Source organism: Sander lucioperca, chromosome 8 (genome assembly GCF_008315115.2).
Source record: "Sander lucioperca isolate FBNREF2018 chromosome 8, SLUC_FBN_1.2, whole genome shotgun sequence".
Classification (NCBI taxonomy): Eukaryota; Metazoa; Chordata; class Actinopteri; order Perciformes; family Percidae; genus Sander; species Sander lucioperca.
This window is the reverse complement of record NC_050180.1, coordinates 28,793,087-28,816,575: the sequence shown is the minus strand read 5'-3', so window position 1 is coordinate 28,816,575 and position 23,489 is coordinate 28,793,087. Positions and strand designations below refer to the sequence as shown.

General features: G+C 40.6%; 1 protein-coding gene across 3 annotated transcripts; it reads left to right on the top strand.

The window, feature by feature from the left end:
* The first annotated feature begins 10,055 nt into the window (after nucleotides 1-10,055).
* Nucleotides 10,056-22,790, top strand: sgcg (sarcoglycan, gamma). Of its 3 annotated transcripts, XM_036004471.1 has the most exons (10): nucleotides 10,056-10,084; nucleotides 10,552-10,776; nucleotides 14,990-15,192; nucleotides 15,866-15,970; nucleotides 17,275-17,362; nucleotides 18,228-18,347; nucleotides 19,654-19,726; nucleotides 20,078-20,201; nucleotides 21,281-21,535; nucleotides 21,581-22,790. In XM_036004471.1, the coding sequence occupies exons 3-9, from the start codon at nucleotides 14,998-15,000 to the stop codon at nucleotides 21,446-21,448; spliced, it is 873 nt and encodes a 290-aa protein (XP_035860364.1). In that variant the 5' UTR covers nucleotides 10,056-10,084; nucleotides 10,552-10,776; nucleotides 14,990-14,997; the 3' UTR covers nucleotides 21,449-21,535; nucleotides 21,581-22,790. The 3 variants fall into 3 exon arrangements, with proteins under 3 accessions (XP_035860364.1, XP_035860365.1, XP_035860363.1); XM_036004472.1 differs by lacking the exon at nucleotides 10,056-10,084 and having other exon boundaries at nucleotides 10,435-10,776; nucleotides 14,995-15,192; XM_036004470.1 differs by lacking the exon at nucleotides 10,056-10,084 and having other exon boundaries at nucleotides 10,436-10,776.
* Nucleotides 22,791-23,489: the final 699 nt, after the last annotated feature.

Sequence of the window (23,489 nt, the reverse complement as noted above, 5' to 3'; positions counted from 1 at the left end):
TCACAGCTGTGTATTTGTTTACTGTTCATGTGTCAGTAACTGGATTACCTACTAGTTTGGTCATTTCTGCAACTATATGAAAAATCCAGTGGTCAAACATAGGGTTGCAAAATTCTGGGAATTTTCAAAGTTGGAAACTTTCCATGCGAATTAATGGGAATAAAGTGAATATTTTTAATATTGCTTGTTATAATACTGTTAGTCTAGAACAGGGAACTTAAATGCACATCATAATCTTGGTTAAAACAACCTGATTTAATGCAACTTCAGTTGAATGTCCTCCCTATATTCGTCAATGACATGCACACACGCAGTAATCAGCATAGGCTACTACATGCCAACATTTAGTTTTTAAGATACTACATGCCAACATTTAGTTTTTAAGATACTACATGCCAACATTTAGTTTTTAAGATACTGGAGTGTTTTTTTTTTGGGGGGGGGGTGTAATACATAACCCATTGCTATTAACCTATGTGTTTTAATTGTATAGCCCATTTGTTCTTGATAGGCTGGAAACAATAGTGCTGATGGTTAGCTTAGCACACATAACCATAGTAAATCAAAGGCAGCATGCTAGCTACCTTCATATGTTCAGCTAAAGGTCAGTGGTTTGGGCTACTGCAGGACTATTGAGGCCACACCCACTGCACAGATCAGTTCTCATACCTGCAAACTAGTCGCTTTTCGGTGAAAATCGCCGTTTTGAATGGGGAAATGTCATCCGTGTGAATCGTGTAGATCCAAAGAGTTTTTACTTGGGGGGGGGGGGGGGCTTAACGACCGTTCTCTACCGGACCGAATAGCAACTCGGATTTCAGTGCCTTATTTAGGTGCCACTTAAATGCCTGCGCTTCTCTCTGATGCTCCGAAAACAGACATTAGAGGGATCTGAAACGTTGCCGCACGGGACGCTAGTCAACATTACACCTGACAGCAGCTAATGTTAGCCTACCGTTAGCTAGCAGCTGGAGTAAACACGGTTAAAATGCTGACAGCTAAACGGTGTAAAAGTGTCTGTATTTCACTGAAGAGGATTCCAACAGTCTGTAGCTGCCATTGTCTGAAAAACACAGATGTTGTGTTCACTTGAAATTCGGTTGATGTGTCACCTTTTTCAGCTCTTCTGAGTTTGCAGGTATGATTTCTAGAATCCAACTTTAAACAGCAGGTTGAATCTGATTGAAGACAGCATTTGAGCCCAAGGACTACATGCAAATTTCCATTAATTCCCATGAAAGTTTCCAAATTGGAATGTTTCCAAAATTCCCCAGCTAAACTTCCCATGGAAAGTTTCTGAAAATTTACCAGAAAATGTCCGCCCCTTTGCAACCCTAGTCAAACACAGCCCTGGCTCTGTAAATGGGAAAACAAAGGTGCTCGATCGCAACACCATTCCGTTGGTGCTTGTGCACAGGACGGGAGTAGGTACGTCTGGTATAAAATAAGGTAATATCGCATGCCTTTGCACTAGACCAAGGTACTGGCTTGCTTAATGTTAAAATTATGAGTTAACTGCAAAGAACAAATGTCCTGATGGGCAATCATAATCTGTCCTGTGCACAAAAATTCAGATTGAAAATGAAGTTGCAAAACACCGTAAAAACAAGAGGCACTACTTGGAACTGACCGTGAGAGAACACAACAGGTGTACGTGTAGGCAAACGCTGACCTAAAGAAGGGGAATGGGTTCCTCTAAAACTAAAGGCACATTGCTTCATTTATGTACAAAAGTAAAAAGGGCTTATTATTGTGGCTAAATGATATGCGTTGGTCTAGTTTTTAATATCTAGCTACGATAAAGGCTTTCGACCTTTAAACTTCAACAAAGCAGTGTGCCTTGAATTTTGTGGATGGGAATCTATTAGGGATGAGCGAGTACAGCGTTATCTGTATCTGTTAACCATATGAATTATCTGTATCTGTACTCGGACTGGGCGGGGCCTAACCCGGAAGTGGACGGGTTGTCTTGAAATGGGCGGGGCTTTAACCGGTATGTTATTTTAAGCATGCAATTGATATGGGTTGATCAAAAATTGTTATATTTATTGCTGATTAGAAAACTATTTACATGACAGCATCAGCACTGAGCTTCAGATCAATGGTTTTGATCACGATAACAAACAAACTATATACAGAACAAGTTTTGCAACAATGAATACAATTATGAAGTAAAATGTAATGAACAACATAACTTTCTTTTAACTTTTAATTTTTTTATGATCAGTGTGATTTTTTTTTTTTTTTTAAAGGTATGTACGGTGGCCGACAGGGGCAAACGCCCTGCAACTTAAGAAAACACACGCAAATAGACAAAACACAAGCAAATTAAGAAAAGAACTTCATTAATTTCACAACACAACCAAATACATAAACGCACTGCAAATAAAAAACGATGCAAAAAGAAAAGCACGCAAACCCCGAAAAAAGCGATGCAAAAAGAAAAACAACTTCATTAATTTGACAACACATGTGCAGCATTCAGCAAACGCACTGCAAATGCACACAACACAACCAAATACATAAACGCACTGCAAACACACACAACACAACCAAATACATAAACACACTGCAAATTTGAAACGATGCAAAAAGAAAAGCACACCAACCCAGAAAACAAATGCAACAAAAAAACGCTGCATCCAGATTACACAACGGAAGTTCTCCAGGCCTCTAGAGGGAGCAGCTAGTGGAACAGCTGGATTTTCGACCTCACAGAGACAGAGACAGAGAGAGAGAGAGAGAGAGAGAGAGAGAGAGAGAGAGAGAGAGAGAGAGAGAGAGAGAGAGAGAGAGAGAGAGAGCATAGACTGTGTCGGTACACGATCCGTTCTGCCTGCACGATCCGTTCTGCACATGCGCAAAATGTTCGCGCATGCGCGGTTGTACGAGGATTTACGACACTGCACGATCTGTTCCACGCTTCCGGTCGACAGCCAAGCTAACGTTAGTTTAGCTAACAGCTAATTCGGCTAACTGCTAGCTGAGACAGCATGTAATAACTTTAAAAGACCCTCAAAATAAAACTTGAAAATAAACGTTGACATATATAACAAACACCTAACATATATAACAGCTGTTACGTCAGTTCTACTTTACTTGTGCTCATTTAAAATACAATCACTCAGTACTTGTCTTTATTGTTATTACTGTGAAGTCTTAATTTAGCTGTAGCCTGCTTTTCCCATTACGTTTGAGTTAACGTTATTTTAGACTGAATCTAGCTGTCAGCTAGCGGTTAGCCGAATTAGCTGTTAGCTAAACTAACGTTAGCTTCCAGGTGGAGGCTAGCCATAGGCTAGCGTGGAACAGATCGTGCAGGTCATAAAACAGTATTATCTTGCGCATGTGCAGAACGGATCGTGTACCGACAGACTGTAAATATTAAATCTATGTTTGAGATCTGTTTTCTCTCGTTTGGTGGGTGTGTCTCGGCTCAGGTCCCAGCTGATACTCAATCAGCAGAGACGTCTGTAAACTCGTGGTGATAAAACATTTAAAACTGCATCAGCGTTTAACGTTGACGTTTGTTTAAAGGAGAATTCCGGTCGATTCCAACCCGTAGCTCTGTTGTTTGTAAATTAGGAGTACTGTCAGTAGCGAGAAAAACGAAACCAATCGGTGCTGCCTACACCGAGTTATCCTCCTGCTAGCGTTAGCACCCAACGGGCTTAAACAGGGCAAGTTTTAAACATGTTTTTAGCCTCTAAACATGCTCGAAATGCCATTACAAGTGCTTAGCCATGTGCAGTTATTCCTTCCAAGGGAACACAGCGAATTTAACTGCAGTAGATGTGACAGAAAGCCACAAAAGTTGTGTTAATCCATACCTCTGTTTATTTCCTGGTTTATGGTGAAGCCCACACTAGTCGAATGCCGATCTCATACAATCCAATATTCCAAAATGTATTTTTTCCACAAAAAAACGATTTGCCGAGGTTCTTTCCATAGTAATGCGTATGTATCAACAAGCTGTAACCTGACACCACAGTGGAGCGAGCAGAGCTGCAGTTCAAGAGTTCAACAGCTAGGTTACCTAGCAACGGCAGCAGGGGAGGAGCTCACAGAGCTGACAGACGGAGCTTGGAGTTAGATCAGGACTAATATGAGAAAATGGTTCCAGTTTGTGCCTTTCCAAATTGCGGCAACCAAATGAAGAGATATTTGAGCTTGAGATTTCACCGTCTACCCCTCCGCAACCGGGAGATTTTACAGTTGTGTGTAGCATGATTATGTATAAAACCACACACTGCACTGTACATACTTTACATTGATTGTGTCTAGATTGTGATATTGTAATTTCCTTTTTGTTGTTGAAGTAAAGACACAAAAGCACAAATGTAATGTGTACTGTTATATTATAAAACCACTGATAACAGACAGGTGCAGCAATATATTATAGAACTGTACAATGTACTTATTCTTACAATTTATTTATTCTTACAATTTACTTTACTTGTACAACACTTTTTCCTAATAGAACTATGCAATTGCTTTGTTTATTCCTAGTAATGGCAATACCAAGTATTACTATAAATCATATTATTAGACTCAGAAAATGTCCTCTGCCTCTTTGAATCCCGTGTAACTTCCAGTGGGGGAGGGGTACTCGTGTCTGATCACTGCTACAACACAGCTAGGCAAAGTTCTTCTGGTGCCACGGCCATGGTGCTCTCCTCTCAGAACCCATTCCAGAATCACCCGGTGGTCATTGCGATACAGTATCCACACAAGCATCATGTACCCGCATCACGTGCAACCAGCCACAACTGTAAAATCTCCCGGTTGCGGAGGGGTAGACGGTGAAAGTTCAAGCTCAAATATCTCTTCATTTGGTTGCCGCAATTTGGAAAGGCACAAACTGGAACCATTTTCTCATATTAGTCCTGATCTAACTCCAAGCTCCGTCTGTCAGCTCTGTGAGCTCCTCCCCCTGCTGCCGTTGCTAGGTTACCTAGCTGTTGAACTCTTGAACTGCAGCTCTGCTCGCTCCACTGTGGTGTCAGGTTACAGCTTGTTGATACATACTCATTACTATGGAAAGAACCTCGGCAAATCGTTTTTTTGTGGAAAAAATACATTTTGGAATATTGGATTGTATGAGATCGGCATTCGACTAGTGTGGGCTTTACCATAAACCAGGAAATAAACAGAGGTATGGATTAACACAACTTTTATGCTTTCTGTCACATCTACTGCAGTTAAATTCGCTGTGTTCCCTTGGAAGGAATAACTGCACATGGCTAAGCACTTGCAATGGCATTTCGAGCATGTTTAGAGGCTAAAAACATGTTTAAAACTTGCCCTGTTTAAGCCCTGTTTAAGCCTGTTGGGTGCTAACGCTAGCAGGAGGATAACTCGGTGTAGGCAGCACCGATTGGTTTCGTTTTTCTCGCTACTGACAGTACTCCTAATTTACAAACAACAGAGCTACGGGTTGGAATCGACCGGAATTCTCCTTTAAGCCACATGAGAGGGTTTAATTTCGAGGTCCGAAATTACTGAAGTGTAGGCCTCCTCAAGTGTAATATTGTGATTATACAACAACGGTTACCAACAAAATAAGTGATCAATCTGTATTCATATTGTGGAGCAATTCGCTCTTGAAATACAAAAAACAGACAGGATTTCTAGTCCCTCCCTGTTAGTAAACCAGCCAATTTACCGTGGGATTTATCAAACTGAATAAATCCCGCCCACACACAAAACTGCTTTGCTAACACCAACGTGTTGTAAGTAAGACATCTGCTGAGAAAGTTATTGTATTCATCAGCATGATTGCCGTACTGTTTAGTTCACAAACACCCAACACACCAAAGTACAAACACATAGCGGACCAGACGCGAGCTTTTATTTTGAAAAGCCGAAGCTCCGGGACGGCACATAGCATAGAGCATAGACTGTATATTAATAATATATTATGTTATTAATAATAATAATAATAATATGAATTTTAATATCGGTTAATAACTCCAGCTGTTCCATAGCTGCTCCCTCTAGAGGTCTGGAGAACTTCCATTGTGTAATCTGGATGCAGTGTTTTTTTGTTGCATTTGTTTTCGGGGTTTGTGTGCTTTTCTTTTTGCATCATTTCATATTTGCAGCGCGTTTATCTATTTGGTTGTGTTGTGATATTTGCAGCGCGTTAATCTATTTGGTTGTGTTGTGTGTATTTGCAGTGCGTTTATGTATTTGGTTGTGTTGTGTGTATTTGCAGTGCGTTTATGTATTTGGTTGTGTTGTGGTATTTGCAGCGCGTTTGCTGAATGCTGCGCATGTGTTGTCAAATTAATGAAGTTGTTTTCTTAATTTGCTTGTGTTTTGTCTATTTGCGTGTGTTTTCTTAAGTTGCAGGGCGTTTGCCCCTGTCGGCCACCGTAGGTATATGTGTGTGTGTGTGTGTGTGTGTGTGTGTGTGTGTGTGTGTGTGTGTGTGTGTGTGTGTGTGTGTGTGTGTGTGTGTGTGTGTGTGTGTGTGAGTCAGTAAGAGAGAGAGAGAGAGAGGGGGGCGGGGGGACTGTGTTCTACGGATCAAATAGTCGGACTCTGTTTAAAAAAAAATCTCCGACAGGCAGAGACGCAACGCGAGTCGCATTCTACCAAGCACCACCTCTGAACAAACCCCACGTTTACCAGAACTCTACTGGTTAATAAGTAAGTACTACAAACCGAAGTAAAAAAACAAACCTGAAGCAGAAGAAACCCTAAACGTTAACGGAAAAGACCCGCGAACCTGAGTGACTGAGAGAGAGAGAGAGAGAGAGAGAGAGAGAGAGAGAGATGTTCTCTTCTCAGTGTTCTGTGTGAGTGAGCAGAGCGGGACACAGCAACACAATAAATCTGTATGTGTGTAGGGGAGGGGCGCTGTGACGACTAGCCTATCACAGAACGCAGACACAGTCAACTACCCAATGAGGATTTTTATTCAATCCATGCACAGATATTGACTGGTATTACTCGTACTCGTACTCGGCAAAAGTGCTTTATCCATACCGGATACTCGTTTCAGCCGAGTATCCGGCTCAACTCTAGAATCTATCCCCTTTCTTGTGGACACTGGAAAAATAGAAATACCTGGTTTGGGATATTTTGAAAATGCACAGTAGGTTCATTCAAAGCTTTCCAGGCATATGTTCTTAGTGTTGTCATCCAATAAATCCAAAGGGACATCTTGACTAAACTGATCTTGTGTTCAGTGTAAAATTGATTATTTCTAACTTGGTGCAAGAGATTTATCCTTTATGTCTTCCAATTGTCTGTTAATGCCATAGGCAGTAAAAGGCTATGAGATATTGATAAGAAATGAAGCTAGCCCCACTGTTTGCTCAGGGCATGCAAGACACAGGAGTCATGAGATGGATGCTGTCAGATGTCCCTTTGTCACTGATCAGCACTCCCTTGAGCAGCAACAGCAAAACAAACTGCAGGATGTATGCCACTAATAGATGCACCACCCATCAGCTCCTCTAGCATCTGCCTGTGAGAACAGAGATATTACTACCTATTTTTCACTGGAGATCTTTCCTCACTATAAAATTCACTAGTGGCTTTTTAGCAGACCAATTGGCACACATAACTGAATTCTTCATAAGTCTGTCTTTTTGGCATTTTCAGTGTCTTAAAAACCTGTTGTGTAAAGATTTTTGCTAAATCAATTGTCATTAATGTAATGGAACAGACATACTGCTGTCGACCTCTTTAACCCTTTATACTGTGTTTGGATTGCACAATGAAGGTGCCCGTGTGATACAGAAACCCATCTTTTTTTATAGTTCTTTTGGCATTTCGGCTTTTTTTTTTTTAGTGAGAGACAGACAGAGAAGGTAGGGGAGAGGGGAAGACATGCTGCAAAGGTTCTGGACTCGAACCCTTAACATGGAACTCGCGTTTCTATAATTTGGGCTAGTGCAATCAGTGCTTGTAATCATGTTTGACTTTTGTAAATATAATAAAGCAACAGTAATCACTTAGTTAATTTCCCTGCTGCGCCACTAAAAAAGAATGGTGTGTCGGCTCCATGAGTTTCTATATTTATTTATTTGTTAATGAATACATTTTTCAAGGCACTGCATAGGCATACCCACACTGGCAACACATTCTCACACCCAATCTGTCCCATACGGATGCTTGGTCAGGATCCCTTTGCATCACTTTTTAATGCTCTGGTAGTGGGTACTAGGGGTGGGAATCTCTTGGCACCTCACGATTCGATTCCGATTCAGAGGCCAACGATTTGATTCTAAACCGATTATCGATGCATCTCGATGCAACAATTTTTTTATGTACATTTCCATGCGTGATTTTTTCAAATATACATATAAATCTGAGTTACTGCTACTCTGCTACTCAGAGTTTGCTAATCACTTCCTACACAAAGCAGCTAGACAAAGCTTAGATTTTGACATATATTTGACACACAAGTTCTAATGAAATGTTTTGTCTACTGAGGATTTTATTTTGTAGTCATTCCATGCTTAAGCCTTAAATGTGCTTGTGAAAGTCACCTCTCACAGTAATCCTCCATGTCAGAGGCTCAGTCATGTTTAAAGGTGGATAATTGGCTTCTTAGAACATGAAGGTGTCAGATGTAATGTGATAAAGTAGATGAAAAGCCTATGTTGTTTTTTTTCCTTTTGGCCAGTTTTTTTTCTGCACTCTTGCCAAACTCTAAGTTGTTGTCCATTATCCCATCCTCTTTCAGTCACTCTGTTTTCTGATTTGTACTTGTCTGGAGACAGTAACTTTTAAATACAAATCAACACATTTAAAAAAAATAACAAAATCAATTATTAACTTATCTGAATCAAGAATCGAATTGTTGTAGAGAGAATCGCGATGCATGTAAGAATCGATTATTTTTCCCACCCCTAGTGGGTACCCCTTTGGTGTCATTTTTCAACATGCATGTTAGGTTTAGGCAACAAAACTACACAAAAGATTGTGGTTTGTTATACACCTTAGGGTTAGGTAAGTATGTAGTTAACTTATAAGATTAAGTCAACGTTGACCAACAGGTCACGCACAGCGGTCTCCTGGGTGAAAGGACTTTGTCACTCTTTATACTATGTAATTTCACAGCGGTGCCATCAAGCAATTGCTGTGAGCGTCTAATATTGCCGCGGATAGGTTTACATTGGAGTTAGTTGAAAGCCTGTTGCATCTCATACAGACATTAAAGGGTGCCTTGTGTGTTGGTATCAGACGCTGAGGGGCCACTGACTAAGCTGCTATATTTGACGAGTTGGGAATAAGAACGAGTTGACACTAGTGTTTTTAGTTATTGTGGCTGACTAGTCCTCTGCAACATGTTGAAGGTGGGTGGAGCTATGCTGGGAATTTTGTGAGGTCACCAGATCCAATGCAAAGGTATGGTCACATAAGCCTTCAGTTCAATGAAATGTTCCGACTCAGCTTCAAAAAAGGATGTGATGTCCCAATTAGGGTTGGGCATCGTTTGGATTTTAACAATTCGGATTCCAGTTGCGATTCTTCCCTTTGATTCCGGTTCTTATCGATTCTCGATTCCGATTCTTTGAGGGGTGGAGTTGAAACGGGTCACATGCTTATTTCACAAATAAGAGGAAAATTAGATTAGGAGAGTTAGGCTCAGGAGTAGGCTATGTCATGTGACACCTCTCCCACTATTGTCTAAAATGGGAGGGTCGTTAGGTGATTAGGCTCACCTGGGCCCTTAAGCTATAAAAGCTGGCCCCTGTGCCTGCTCCTTTCCTAGAGCTGACAGCCACGCTTCATTGTTGTACTGTACTTTCAACACCACCACAACACGCATGCTACACATCCATGTGCTGCTTTCATTTCTGACATTGCTACTGACACTCTATTGTTTTGTGTTTAATTTGTTTAATAAATTGTTTAAGTAAATATCATGCGTGGACTTCCTCCTCGTCACGTTTCCTGAGCTAGTTGTGACAGTAATACTTTATTTTTAGGGCTTTTTCCTTTATTTAGAACAGCTGAAGATAGACAGGAAATGGGGGAGACAAAGTAGCAAAGGGACTCGGTTTGGATTCAAACCCAGGCTGCTGGCAAGGACTGAGCCTACATGGGGCGCATGCTCAACCAAGTGAGCTAGAGGCTCAGTTAAAAACCGCTTGAATCATTTATATTTTAGTAATATTGAAGGATGACCTTGAGTTAATTGTTACCTAAAATACATATAGAAAGTTCAGAGAATGAGCTGTATGATTGAAACAATTCAAAACCAGAACTCAAACAAAACATTTTCAACAACTGCAACCTTCACTCCCTTTCTGTTGATTGATTCACTGTTTGCTGCTTGTCTCCTCCGCCACTCTGACTTACTAACTGCCCTTTTTCAAGGTCCGCCCATCCTGTCACCCAGCAGAGCTATCTGAAAGACTTCATGTTGAGAGCAATGACTGAAGTCTCAAATTAGACTGGACTGCACCGAGCCTTGGCGTGTGTGTGTGTGTGTGTGTGTGTGTGTGTCCACTGATAGTTAATTCTCCTGCTCCTCTCTGTTTGTGTCTCTCTCTCTCATACACGCTGATGATGTTCAAATGTCTGCAGGAAGGTTAAAATGGCAGAGTGAGTATGCAGGGGGAGTGGGAGCGCCGTCTCGTGGTGATTAGCCAGGGCACTTCCAGAGCTGGATTTATGGCACGCAGCTGTTGAGTGGCTGACAAACGTGTCAGGGGCTCAAGCACTGCTGCTTCTCAAGCTGCTCATACTACCAGCTCGAGCTCTGCTTACTGTTGCGTAGGAAAGAGGACTGCTGTGCCTGAACACACAACGGTGAGTACTCTGCCTTTTCTTTTACAAATACTCAAATGTGGCATTATCTTTCTTTAATAACTTCCTCTTAAGGTAATGTTTTAATTATGGCAACCTTTGACCTAATGCACAATTTCTTCAAATGTTTAAATGTTTTTTTCTATGTGTGTCTTGCGTTGTGCTGTGATGGTCCTTAACAGAAGTAGTTTGCGATTTGGAAAAAGTGTTTTAGGTTGCCAGCTGCTGTCTGTAGTTTTACCATACATGGCCATCAGTATTAGAATACAAAAATACCTTTAGTGAAAGAGCACTTCACTAATGTGTTATGAGCAATGCTCCAGTGTCTTATTTTCCATTAGTTATACCTAGGATATGGTGTGTGTGTGTGTGTGTGTGTGTGTGTGTCCTGTGCTGCTTTTTTAAATTTAGTTCACAATGCTGTGTCCTATTTTTAGAAGTTAAGGCATCACAGCAGAGTGGAGACATGACGCCGGCTACTCACTAGAACCAGACAGAAACTTCAGCCCTGTGCTCAGCTTTTGATCACTCCACACGCGGAGCTCCTCCTTAAATATTCCTCTGCGAAAACCTTCCAGCTAAACAATTTGAGCTTGAAACTTTTGGCATTCAGTCAGGTCAAGCCTCAGCTCAGAAGGAAACCTGTATTCTCAATTACCCTGTGGATTTTAGGCAAGCCTTTAGCCTGTCTGGCCCGGCCCTTACTCTCATCCAGAGGTCAGAGAGATACAGAGCCAGGCAAGGAGCACCACTTGTTTAAGGTTAATTGAGAGCAAAGTGCTCCTCCTCTTTGGAAGCAGTGGAGGTATACAGTGCTTTTGACACTTGAATGTAGTTGTCTCACTTGTGGTATAAGATCCATATTTGTTTTAAAGTTTTAGACCACGAATCTAATAAAAAAAAAAAGCAGTTTTCTGTCACCAGGAAGCTTAACAAAAGCCATGGACCTGATAAATCTATTCTCTCTTGAAGGTCAGACTGTATTTCCGATCATAAGGTCCCATAAATTGAGCATTCCTGGCACTTGAGCAGCGAGACTGTTCAGGGAGTGTTTATTTGGGTTGCTATGGAAGGAGCAGTCTGTGGCTGAAGGGATGATGGTAACACTGAAACTGGAAGACGCCTTTAAAGATCCAGCTTTAAAGCTGCTTCCTCTTCCCACTGCTGCTGAAGTACAGAGGCCTTCTTAATGCCTTCATTTTAAAGTAATTAGACTGGATTAGATAAAATTCATTAACATCATAATGAACAAATGCATTCCACCCTCACTGCTCATTGACCCAAAGTGCAAAGTTGGCTAATCAACATGTTACCACGCAAATGATCCCTGGTTGATAATAGGTATAGTGTGGGGATATTGAAATCGGTCAATTTAACAGACACTGATTAATCTTGGTCCTCTTTTGAGCCTCAATGGAGAACTCCTTGGGAAAGAAAACAAAAAAATAAAACCCAACTGAATCCATGTTCATGAAACTAGCCGGGCAATGCCATGTTGTAGAATACACCCTCACTAAAAGTTTCTGTTACTCTCTGCTGCGTTGCTGAGATTGAATTTGTCATCATGACTCATTCTCACAAGTACAAATAATAAATATAAATGAGGTGAGATGCAAGAGGGAAAAAATTAGCATTATACATAACTTACCACTTAACCTTCGACCTCTTCTACCATGTGGAAATGTCACAGAGTCATTTGTTCCTCCGTTTGGTTGTGAAATAAAAGCTATTCATCACAGCTGGGCTTGCAGGCCATGTGACAGTCCGTGTGGAGAGGCGGGTTTGATCATAGAAATCCTCTCAGCCTTTTATGCCAACACATCTCCTCCCTGTGTTTACTGCAAACGGCAAGAAACTAGCTGTGGCGACTATGGGCCTTTATTATCGGCTCTCTGAAACATCGCCTGGACCTCAGTGTGCTCCGACCCCAGCAGCGAGCACGTTTGCTTTTATTCATCATCCATGCCGTGAGGGTGGCATATTTACTTCATTATTTACAGAAACACGTGTTATTTGAGGTTATTTTATACAGCATGTGACTGTATGCAGTCTGTCAGCCCTTTTCTGCGTGTTTCATACAGGAGTCCCAGTGTGATGATGTCCCCGGCTGAACATCTGTTAATGTCAAAGAAAAATTACTTTTTGGTTTGGATAGTGGCTCCTTTAACATGATGGAAAACGCCTTTACTGTGGCAGTTAGATGCAACATCTGTCCTGTATGTAAATCAGTCTGGCTACTGGAGTTGCTGTCAGGTTCAGAAAACACTGCTGAGACAAACTAGATACATCTTTGTTCAGATAACTTTTCCTAAAAAGTTCAGATGCGGGTGCTCTAAAATGAAGATTTGGAGCAGTTTAGAAAGCTGCAGTCTCTCTTTGTTTCTGCCTGTTCTGGGTTTCTGTTTTATTGACTCATAATAATCTGCAACCGACAGCATTTTCTTCAGGCCTTATTCTTGGTGAAAGCAGCCTTCTCTGTGTCTGGTTATTAATGCAGATTATTCGATAGAGTGACACCGCTCCTCTCTCTACAGCCCTGTGAAGCTGTGCTGTCCTTGGCTCCGCTGTGCTCAAACACAAACTTCCAGCGTTGTTGTGAAATCTGTCCCTAAGGTTCCCTGTTGTCATATTGTCAGATGGTCCAAATGTGCTGACTGGGGGGTTCGCTCGCAGGTTCTGCAGTCCTGCAGTTGGAGCTCTGCTTGCCCTCACATGAGCTGAATACAGAAAACCAGGGGCGTCGGACTGGGGGGAAAAAGGGGACTGAGTACTCAGGGCCCTCATGTGAGGAGGGCCCAAAAAGATGCTAGAATGTGGCCAGGTTGGCTCAGTGGGTAGAGCAGGTGCACATTATGCCTTGACGCAGAGGTGCACGGTTCAAATCCGACCTGTGATGATTCCCTGCATGTCTTCCCCCTCTCTCTCCCCTTTCTCACCTAGCTGTCCTATCAATTAAAGGTAGAAAAGCCTGAAAAAATAATCTTTAAAAAGAAAAAAAAGATGCTAGAATGAATAGCTGTGGATGCGGGGAGGGGCCCATAGAAAATGCCTTTCTACAGGGCCCAGAATATTGTGCTACGCCCCTGCAGAAAACTACTGTTGGTGTCATACCTTCTAATACTTGCTGCGGTTTGAAATATGCTGAAATTCATCTCCCTTACTGATAGTCTGCTGCTGTGTAGCCAGTAAGTACGACGTCTGCTCTGTAAGAAGTGGCATTTCCCTTTGCCTTTTGACTTTTTGAAAAGCTGCTGGAAATTCCGTCAAGTTTTCCATTGGCGCAGTGAGCCAGATATCCACTGGGTCTGTGCACGAGCTCTGGGCTCATGAATGATATACTGTGCACTGTGTGAACAAGGTATTGTATAGAATGGCAAGTAGGCAGCGTCTTTGTATAAAACTAAATGTAAAGGCTTAAACTGAACATAGTGAATTCAGATTTTACAGGATGTGTGAAGGATGGCAATATTGTATTGTGTTCAGTTATTGTATCTTATTGATGTCTGAATTCATTCTCCAAACCTTAAAATCAGAATCCATCATAATAATGTAGATGGCTACAAATGTATAAAATGGTGTTATGGAAACAAACATCAGTAGGCTAAATGGTCTCCCCTCGAACTGGCAACTAGTTTGTGCAGGACAAAAAGTATGAATATGTTACTAGTCATCATGACTGCAGACTTAACAATCCTACTTAATTGCTTAATCAATATTTCTATATTTACAAAAAGTGGAAGAGGTTGTTTTTTAGTAACAAAATTTCAATCCATTGTTGCAGTTCCCCTGAGCTCTACAGAGATTTTAATTTCAGCTAATATTTTTGGGCTCAGCGCCAAAGCCAGACATACAGTTAGTGACTAGCTGGCGAACATGGTGCAGCATTTAGCAGCGTATGAGCCAGATATTTCTCTCAGGAGTTAGTGGAGACCAAAAACAGAGCTGAATATTGGAAATGCGAAATCCAAATAAATGCTAATGTTTTGTAACGGCTGGATGTGTAAATAAGCAACTGTTTGCACATACAGTGTTACATAACATATTAATAGTTACTGTCCATGGCCTGTTTTATCTGACCCCCAACAAACTACACTGACTCTGTGGCATATCATGTCCAATCTGGCTGAACAGCACAAAAGAGCAATATGCCTGTGTGTGTTTGTTTTTTAATATCGGTCTCTGTTGCCCCTGTACCTGCCTACGTGTGATGTGCCCAGCCAGCAGATGGTGCGGGAGCAATATGTCACCACCACCCAGGGCAGCAGCTCGCCCAGGCCGGTGCCCGACCACGTCTACAAGATCGGCATCTATGGCTGGAGGAAGCGCTGCCTCTACCTGTTTGTCCTGCTGCTCATCATCATCCTGGTGGTCAACTTCGCCCTCACCATCTGGATCCTCAGGGTGATGTGGTTCAACACAGTAAGCATAACTACCCTTGGCAGTTTGTATTTTCAGCTGGGATAGTTTTTTCTCCTTTCTTTCTTCCATTCTTCTCTTTATATCTTCAATGTTATGGCAGTGATCAGTGTCACTTCCTAATATTATTTTTAAGTTTTGATTGTGTATTCATCACATTAACCCAATGACCCTTGATGATTAGCAGTAGGAGCCGTAATATTATCTATCACTAACTGATACTTGACTGTCTAAATGCGATAGTTTGGGGGTTCTTATTTCACGGAGACTTGTCAGCTTTCTTTCAACTCCAGATGGCAACAGTGGATTTATGCAGAAGCCGAAGCAGAGATACAGCGCACACACACACACACACACACACCCACACACACACACACACACACACACACACACACACACACGTTGTAAAGTACCTAAACAACTATATCAACTGGCTGGTTTTGTCCTACAGGGAACATTGCTACTTGTGTTAAACACTTGGAAAGCTATGAAGTGTTTGGATGACATCAAAATCTAAATTCCTAGCCTGCCATATTTTGGATTCTTACCTTAAAGATAATGCTGTTCAGCTGATCTACAGTTAAATATTCTGCTTTGCTTTCACATTGTGATTTCCCTGATAAACCTGCTTTGCTGCATCTTTACCCGAATACATGTGTCTTCGTTTCGTTTGTAGGAAGGGATGGGACTCCTACAAGTGAACTCAGATGGGGTCATGCTGGAGGAGGGCGAGTCAGAGTTTCTATTCCCCGTCTACGCTCAGGAGATCCACTCCAGAGAAGTAACATAATCAGGAACACACACTTTTCTTTCTCTTCCTCCCACATTCTTCTTTACTCTGCTATCCCTCTTTTCCTCCCTGTCTATCTTCTGTTTTCCTTCCTCTTCTATCTTCTTCCAAGCTCATCCTCATACTTCTGTTTGCTCAGTTGTGACTGACAGCTTGGCCATTATTGCACCTCATTGTTTACCAAACTTAAACTTGATTGTGAGTTGGATCCATGCAGAGTAAATTCTGAGCAGTTTTTGTGCAGCTGTAGTGAGTGAATTGCATATTTCTGACTGTACTTTTTTTTGGGAGATGTGTCAGAACAAACTGGATTTGGCAGTCCCACACAGTGCACGTGGTGGGTGCAGCGAGCTCCCCATTAACCTCAGGGAAATTTGCGGTGGAAAGTAGTTTATGGCCCGCCTTCTAAAGCAGCAGATGGGAACACTTTTCTGCAGTTGTTTACACGTTATGGCTTTTCTTGCTCATAGCAGCAATTTTTTTAGCATTCTTTCTTCTTTATGGGCCTCGTTAAAAAGGTAATGTATTCCTCATTTATGGACGGACACTTTCTCTAATGTAATCTATGGATGTCTAATTGTGAGCCACTTCCTTGTCTTTCGGAGATCATGTATATAAACAGGGCTTCCTTACAGCTGCACAAGAACAGTGGTGATTTATTGCTAAATCTGCTTCATTTAAACATTTTAGAACAGCTTACTTTTTTCTGAGTGTTTGTCATGTCTCACTCAATCACTTGGGTTCATGTCTTCTGCTAATATTTGTGTAAGGCACTATTAATAAAGGGTGTATAAACTAACTAAAGGTTTTATTCTTGCTTAATAAATCACTTACTAATGCTTCATAGGCTGTTTATAAGCCATTAATAAGAACTCAACCTGGCAACTTAAAAATGGTTCTATTGTTTTATTTATACATTAATTGACCATAATTTAAGCCATCATTATAAAAGTTTGATATAGTGTTATAAGGTGGTACCAAACAATCTAGGAGTCTACAGCCACATTAGCAGCTCTGTGAGACTGTACTTGTTTACCATGTTCGCCATTTTAGTTGAGCCTGCTAGCATGCTATCATTTGCTAATTAGAACTAAAACAAGTACAGCTACGAAGTGCAGCTCAGGCTGAATGTCATTAGTTTTGCAGGCATTTGGTCATAAACAATCTGATCTAAGTTCATACAAGTTGTGTAAATCTTAAAAATATTCTTTCACGTAATAAAGCTGAATTCCATTTTCTAATTTCTATGTTGCACATGTATATTGGCATGGTAAAGAGGCTTCTTTTTTCCCCAGGACTCATCACTTCTAGTGCAGTCATCGGAAGATGTTTCCCTTAATGCCCGTAATGAAAATGGTGATGTCACAGGGAGGATATCTGTGGGTAAGATCATGAAAGAGGACGCATGTACACACAGAGAGATACATTGAGCACTCATGCATAACAAAGTATCCCATTGATATATGAGTGCAATAGTAAAGTCATTCATGCACTTGTCCTGCAGCGATTTCTCATCCAACATTAACAGTGACAAGAAGCTGTCTTTCCTTTTATAATCTCTTCGATTTCCATTTAAAATCCATTAAATGCAACATTCCTCTCTCTACCATTGCTTCTGGATCGTTCTATATTACACAAAGGGCCCTGAGGCCTGTGGAGGATCATATTTGTGCGTCTTTTATGGCTCACCAACGGCTGCATTGGGGTGTTTTGTCATAATTAAAAGGCCAACAAATGACCCAACTAATTGCCATGTTCCACAGTGCCGTTATGTGTCCTTGATCATTAAGCCGTAAAAAGCATAGCCTGCATTCTCTTGGCCCTCTGTGAATAAAAGTGAAATGCTTGTTAGAGAAGATTACATGCTGGTTCACAGTTGTAGATGCTGAAGTGGGTTAAATCTGACTGATCTACCTGCTTTAGATTTGCCTCTCACAGGGCTGTTAACATTGATGTAGTGAAGGGTAAATTAAAAATAACCTCGGATACGTTACCTGTCAGTTTGAGCAGTATTGTGCCTACACATTTTTAATCTACACATTTCTTTTCAGAAGGTGGTTGTTTACTCACTTTTGTGCCACTGCCTGTGAGAAGGTTGAGCATGAATGTGGCTCATTATATTCTCTAAGCACTGCAGATTTGAAAAGTATAGCAGGAGGAGAAAGATTTGATTTTGATGATAGTTTTATTTCCATGTAATATTGCCAAACCCCTTCAGGTGTTCTTGATGTTGTTTTTGTTGTTGCAGGTCCAAAAGAGGCTCAGGGACATGCTCGAAATCTGCTCATTAACTCCCACAATGACAACATGCTGTTCACTGCAGATGGCGACCAGGCAGTAATTGGACCAGACAAACTACGAGTCACAGGTATACCAACGGCTGCCACCTGCTGTTTCCTGGGAAATATTGCACACCTCTTGGCGAAAATGTTTTTCAGATTTGGGGGGGAGGTAATATTGACAACAGATGTGAACTCAACAGGAGCAATTTGGTTTGATGGCAGATATCTATGCAACAACCTAGCACAAAGACAGATACATAATCATTCATGTCATACAGTTGAGTGCATGGACATCTCTAAAGTGCACCTACATATAAATGAAATATCAGGAGCTCAGTTATCCACACCTGAGCATGCATTAATGCCATATAGGTGAGATCCATTACATTAAGATTCTAATCAAGTAATTTTCATCTATAGTTTTGAGCCAACAAAAGAAATATCACACCTAGGTACCGCACAATGTCATATTACACAACACAGGGTAGAAGGGTAAAGTATTACAATCTGTGATCAGGCTGAGATCATCCCCCATGATCTTTTCTTCCCCTTACTGTCTCTTAGTGTCCAGTGTGTGTGTGTGTGTGTGTGTGTGTGTGTGTGTGTATTGGTTGTGTTGTGGTGGGTCACTAATCACACTCTGATTGCTGATTAATGTTGAAGGGAGTGTCTGCTGATAGCTTCATTATGCCCGAGGTAATTTGGATCCACAGAGAGCAGCCCCGTCTTTCTTCCAGTAGCTCTACTGTGAGACTGTACTCTAATCTCAGCATGCTAACATGCTCACAATGACAATGCTAACATGCTGATGCAAATCAAGTAGCCTATAGGGTTTACGATGTTCACCATCTTAGGTTAGCATGCTAACATTTGCTAATTAGCACAAAACACAAAGTATGGCTAGTCAATAGTTGTTGTTGATATTTCACTAAAAGACAAACATTTGTCTTGCTGGTATCATCCTCTGGGGACCATGAATATCTACAAAACTATCTGTGTACAAAACAGTCTATGTAATAGTTGTTTAGTTATTTCAGTCCGGACCAAAGTGGTGGACCGACCATCAGTCCAACATCCCTGAAAAATGTAAATGTGCTCAATTGCTGCAGATTCTCACGGCTCATTAGATGCTCATTTTAAGTAGTTGCAAATAATGTTTAGCCCATAGTTCAGTCTATTTTGGCTGCTAGATGGCAGACAGGTGGTGATTTGGAAATCACAGAAATCATTTTTCAGATCAGCACAGCTCTTAAGAGTATTGTATTAAAAATATTACGCACACGATTATAGGATCAGTCTACACGTGTGTACATCAGACCCTCAGCCTGCAGTAGATTCTGTAACACACCTTGATTCAACCTCTGTTAAACTATGTGTCTCTTTCTCCATCAGGTCCTGAAGGAGCACTCTTCCAGCATTCAGTAGAGGTGCCCCTGCTGAAATCTGAACTTTTGAAAGACCTGAGGTGAGGATTTCGTCCACCTTGTATAGGTCATATTACTGGATAATGCATGAAGACTACAAGTCATGAGGAAGTATAAGGAAGATATTCAGAAGCTTTGGTTGATTTGAGTCCTTGCAGTAAACAAATTGTGCATGACATTCACTGGAGAAATACAAAATCTTAAGGTTTAACGGCACACTTTAGCCTGAAATTTCATGTCATTACTGGGGTACATACTATGTAAAAAAATATATGTAAAGATGTGATTTTTCAAGATTTATATAAGTAGTGTTTAATAAAAAAAAAATGTAAAAAGCGGATAAACAATATGGATGGAAGCTGTACTTATAATACCAAGCTGTTTTGCACTAGGTTGGAGTCTCCTACTCGCTCTCTCACTATGGACGCACCAAAAGGAGTTCATCTCAAAGCGCTGGCGGGCAACATTGAAGCTGCTTCCAACATGGATGTTATTCTGCAGTCTAGTATAGGCCTGGTAAGAAAAACATTATTCACTTCCTAAAGTCTTCTACACACCAACTTCAAGTCTGTTTTTTTCTTTTGATTACCAAGGGAATACAGTATTCATGCTTCTATAATCTCTCAGTCAAACCTGGGTGAATTTCATTCAAGTGAACCTCACTCAAGTGCAGTTTAACAGTTGCTCTGCTTTTTCCATTTACTGGATGGTTATTGTCCTTACATATCACCCTGAGAGAGCTCATTAGACCCATTCTACTTTAGTTCCACATTTCTACTTTAGTTTGCTGTAAAAAGGCAACATATATCCATATTTTGTGCTTGGAAAGGTAAGGCACTGACAGTGAGAACTTTATATAATCATACTGGACTATATTGTATCTTTGGCCTTCCAGCAGAGTTAATCCGTATTTGTGAACACGAGGAGCTTTCTTTTTAAAAGCCAAAAAAGAGCAAGACCCTGGTCTGTAAGCTGTAATGAGTTCATTGCCTTTTAAACTTACAAAACAGTTGTTTGGGCTCTGTAGGTCTGTTGTGGTGTAGTGGTTTGCAGTTTCCATGTTATTGTTTAGAGTGAGTTTTGATGATTGATTGTGGCTGAATCAGGGCTGGGAAATTGTTGTGGTGCAGCTAACTGGCCGACTAAAGCATTTGTATCACAGACAATGACATTCTTTTAATGCATTCTCAGTAAAGCGGCACATTTATATGACAATATAGTTGCAGGGTGTAACACACGCTCATCTCTTTTCTTGCTGTAGGGAAGAAAACTGGGTTTTTATCTGCACTGAACTTGTCCTGGATAATAACAAATTATTTGAATGCTCACATTCTCTGTTTCCAATTTTTTTTGTGCCACAGGAATGTGGACTTTGTATCAAATTCTCTTTATTATATATTCCTTATGAATCAGTGCTGTGGTTAGGCACTCACTGGATAGCCTTCTATCTCCCAGCATACTGTTTCATTATGTGTGTATTATATGCACCCGCCTTAAGTGGAAAGAATGAAGCAGAGTGATATTTCCTTGTTGATGCAGTGCAACTCTGTGGTCTCTCCTTGTATCGTCCTTGCGCTCCATTGTCTGCTGTGCAGCTGGTGCTGGATGCTGAGACGGTGCGCATGCCGAGTCTGCCCCTGAGCGAAGGAGGGGTTTCTGGAAATGCTCAGGGTCTCTTCGAGGTCTGCGTCTGTCCCAGCGGCAAGCTCTTCCTGTCTAAGGCTGGGGTCACCTCCACTTGCAGCGAGAATCAGGAGTGCTAGAAAGACTCTGACAAGGTAATCGATTTTCCATCTCTCAGTAGATGCATCTTCTGGGAGGCAACAAGCACAACTGTTTAAATCTGGTCTACGTTTTATCTTTATGCCACAGTGGGTCTATGATGTCAGAGCTAAGATCCCACTGGCACATCGAGGCCTGTACAAATTGAAATGCCTGCTGGCGTACATGTTGGAGATGTCATGAAATGCATCCTTTTAGTTGCATTATGACCTTCTAACCATTCAGCTGAAACAAATTGGCACTCAGTTCCAAATGTATCTGCATCAGAGCTTTGTGGAGGATTTTTTTTACACGGACAGTATAGTATCATGGCTGGGCAATGAGGAGCTGGTAACAGCTTACATTCTATGCAATATTATCTTGTGGTGCAATAATTAAATTGACACCTATCAAGGGCTTAGAATAATCTTAAAATAAATCTCTCATATGAGGACAGAATGTCATTAAAAATATTTATTTTGGTTTAAGTATGCCCTTCTGGCTCTAAGCCCTTGGTATGTAGTTTTTTTTAAATGTTTTAGCATATTATTATTTTTATTAGCAAATATTTTGTCATTGTCATAGTCACTTCAGAGATTCACAGATGGATTTTATATCCGTTTCTTTGTTAACTTAAATTCAAAAAGCACTAGAACACTAGACAACAGACTTGTTTCTTGTTTTGTTCCAACTCCTTTTATAGGGTTGATATTGAAATACCATGTGCTAAGTGTTACTTGTGTGGTATCACGTGTGTAATTGTGTTTTCATTTAGTTTATAATATTATGTATGTTTGGCCTGTGTTTTTAAGCCCCGCATAAGCATTCAATTATACATTAGCTACAAGACAGACAGTTTTTCTTGCAAGTAAACTGGTCTGTGTTTAAGTTATCTCAATTACAGCCAAGGGTCTATGACTAACAGTGCATTCTTTGACCACGGCAACATGGAAGCAAAAACAAAACATTTCTAATAAAGGTCCTATCATTGTGGGTCGTTTATGATTCTTAGTGTGAACGTTTTGCCTTTTGGGCCAAATATGCCTTTATTTTATGATTTCTACACAATATGCATGACAGGTAATAAACAACATTTGCGTCTGTTGTAAGATTAAGATTCTCAGTTCATTACGTCAAAAAAGGCAATATTTTGTAATCATGGTTACATTGAGTTTAGCATCAATTTTTCAGAAATACAGTTTTTAGCATAAGTAATATCTCATGGCGTTATCAGTATTGATAAGTAGATTGCAATTTCTCACATATGTTCTGGCATATTTTGATAAAGTGTGTAATGTCTATTTATAAGTTTTTTGTATGTTGAATAAACTTTGTGCTATTCTTCTATAAGACTGGTCTCATGTTTTCTAATCCAATCTTATGAAGATAAAGGCACCAAGGAACTGGCAGTCTATTAATGGGTTTATATAATTTTGTAACTCTTTTAAAACTGTTGTGTTCTGTGGTGCACTAAAGCTATTATGTAGAGATGGATACCGTTTTAATCATTCCCTAACCATGTTTATTGGCTCTCTGATGCACTCTAGTGGAAAAGCTCTACAGTACCACCAGGATGCACAAAACAGTCAGTCTAACCATCAGCACAAACCCCACACATTTACACCAGCAAGCCAAGAGAGCAAACTTTCTTATCATATTCAGTAGGTCCCAATGTGTATTTGTTACAGCACAGATTTGTGGCCTTAGTTTAAAAATTTTATCTGGCTCAGAATTCAAAAATTTTCAAATCCAATGTTTGCTCAAGATTGTTCAGACAAATTTCATATCACAAAATGAACGTGTGGATCTCTAAAATAAACATTAGAGCTACTCCTTCCGCCTGTGACATTTCCATGACATGGAAATCAAGAGTACATTTTAACTGAATTCATATTCCTCCACTTAAAGGGACAAATTAATTGTTTTGCTCGCAAACTTGAAGCAACATATTAAATGAAATGTTTAAAGAATGCAATACAAAATATGACAATTACATTTTTTTTTTTTTTAAACTCCATCTTTTATAAACATATAAACAAACTT